The 2023-nt window shown below is 53.5% G+C and overlaps 1 protein-coding gene across 1 annotated transcript in view; it reads left to right on the forward strand.

The window, feature by feature from the left end:
* Positions 1-2023, forward strand: part of FLAD1 (flavin adenine dinucleotide synthetase 1) — a 7630-nt gene that overhangs the window by 1280 nt on the left and 4327 nt on the right. Inside the window, exon 3 of the mRNA XM_018566419.1 lies at positions 674-1433. Coding sequence (XP_018421921.1) covers positions 674-1433 — 760 coding nt within the window. The remainder of the gene's footprint in view (positions 1-673; positions 1434-2023) is intronic.

Genomic DNA, 2023 nt, shown 5'->3' on the forward strand with positions numbered 1-2023 from the left:
CCCCCTTCTGTTTCTCCTCTCCAGCCCTTTCCTCCTTTATTTCCTCTTCCCTCCCTTCTTTCCTCTCCCCTTTCTTTCTCCTCTCCCCTCTCTTTCTCCTCTCCCTTTCTCCCTCTCCCTTTCTCCCTCTCCCCTCCCTTTCTCCTCTCCATCCCTTTCCTCCCTACACTTCTCTTCTCCTCTCCAGCCCACTCCTATCCTCTTCCCTCCCTTCCTCCTATGTCCCTCCCCTCCAGCCCTTTCCTCCCATTCTTCTTCCCCCTTCCATTTCCCCTTTCCTCCCTTCATTCCTCTTCCTCCCCCCCCTTACTCCTCTGTTCCTCTGCAGCCCTTTCCTCCTTCCTCTTCCCCACCCTTCCTTCTCTTTCTCTTGCAGCCAGGGGTTGGATCTTATCCTAATGTAAGTTAGGTACCATCACTAACACCAGTTATTTGGGCCATGCTCCCCGGGGACCCACTATTCCAATGATTTAAGGAAAAGGAGCTGTTCTCCCCGGAGGCGATGATCCCACTGACACCAATGATTTCAGGAACCATTTTCCCCTGGGGCCACTGTCCTAGTCACAGTTCACCATCCAAATGTTTAACAAATTTGTTTGGCTGAAGAGACTCTTTAAGTTGCAGCGCTGGGGAATGCGCCATGCCCCCCCTTAATCTATATTCTTCTCCTCAGGGCCACACGCAGGACACCAACTCCTTCTTCATGTGTAAGAAGCTGCGCTCCATCGGGGTCAAAGTCAGCAGGATCTCCGTCATCCCAGACGACGTGGACGCCATCGCAGGGGAGATCGCCGCCTTCTCCTCCCACTATACTTACGTCCTGACCTCCGGCGGGATCGGCCCCACCCACGACGACGTCACCTTCGAGGCGGTGGCCAAAGCCTTTGGTGAGAACATCTTCCCGCACCCCGAGCTGGTGTCCCTGGTCCAGAAGTTCTTTGGTAAGTCCGACGCCTTGTGCCCGGAGATGAAGCTGGCGCGGATTCCCGTCTCCTCCAAACTAAACTACGGCACGGACAAACGCACCGGCGACTGCTTCAAGTACCCGCTGATCAGCGTCCGCAACGTCTACGTCTTCCCCGGCATCCCGTCGCTTATGGAGAGGGCTCTGGAGGGGCTGGACCACCTCTTCCGCAACGAGAAGATGCGGTTTTACTGCCGTGAGATCTTCGTCAACGCCGACGAGATGTCAATCGCCGCCGTGCTGGAGGAAGCCAATGCTTGTTACCGGCGGTACGTCAGCCTGGGCTCCTACCCGGATTGGGCCAACAACTACTACCGCGTGCAGCTGACGCTGGACTCTGACTCCGAATCGATGCTGGAAGAGGCCTACAACTTCTTGATGCAGAACCTTCCTCCGGGGGTAGTGGTGCCATTTGTCAGGGACCCCATGTCACAGGCCGCCGCCGAGGTCTACCAACTGGCACAGTCAGGTAACCAATAGGGGATCTCATTGGGGGTTTATGGGAAAATATAAATGTGCTTAAAGGGACGCTCCACTATATCTAGACTGCCAGGTGCCACACCCTGCAGAATCCAGGTTTTCACGCTGTCACTCATTTGAAGCCCAGATCCCCCAGTCTCAAGCAGAGCATGGCTTCAGTGATCGCTGATAGCAGTCATTTAACATTTCAGGCTGGGGGTGAATTATGTCTTCCTGCCAGGACAGAGGAAGGCAACAGATGGGTTCTATGTTCATCTTACATCTCTCAGCTGCTGTCAGGTGTATGTACTTATTACTATTGGCACTGGAACGTGTGGTTGCTCCTCTCCCACCAGGTCTCATAGCTGTGCAGGATATGGTAGGAGCTATTCCTCCTCTGCTCCTGCATGAGCTGTGCTTTCATTTGGGCTCTTTCTGCAAAGAATCCTTCCTGCCACCCTTACTGCAAAGAAATTCAACCTCTATATGAAAAGGCTTCTTAACTTTCATCATGAGATTACCTGTTATTTTTCACCTGCCTTTCAATCCTCACCAAATTCCCTCTGTCATTCGGTATTCTTGCATGTGAGCCCTCCTCTC

Source organism: Nanorana parkeri, unplaced genomic scaffold, assembly GCF_000935625.1.
Source record: "Nanorana parkeri isolate BGI_ZX_2015 unplaced genomic scaffold, ASM93562v1 scaffold947, whole genome shotgun sequence".
Taxonomy (NCBI): Eukaryota; Metazoa; Chordata; class Amphibia; order Anura; family Dicroglossidae; genus Nanorana; species Nanorana parkeri.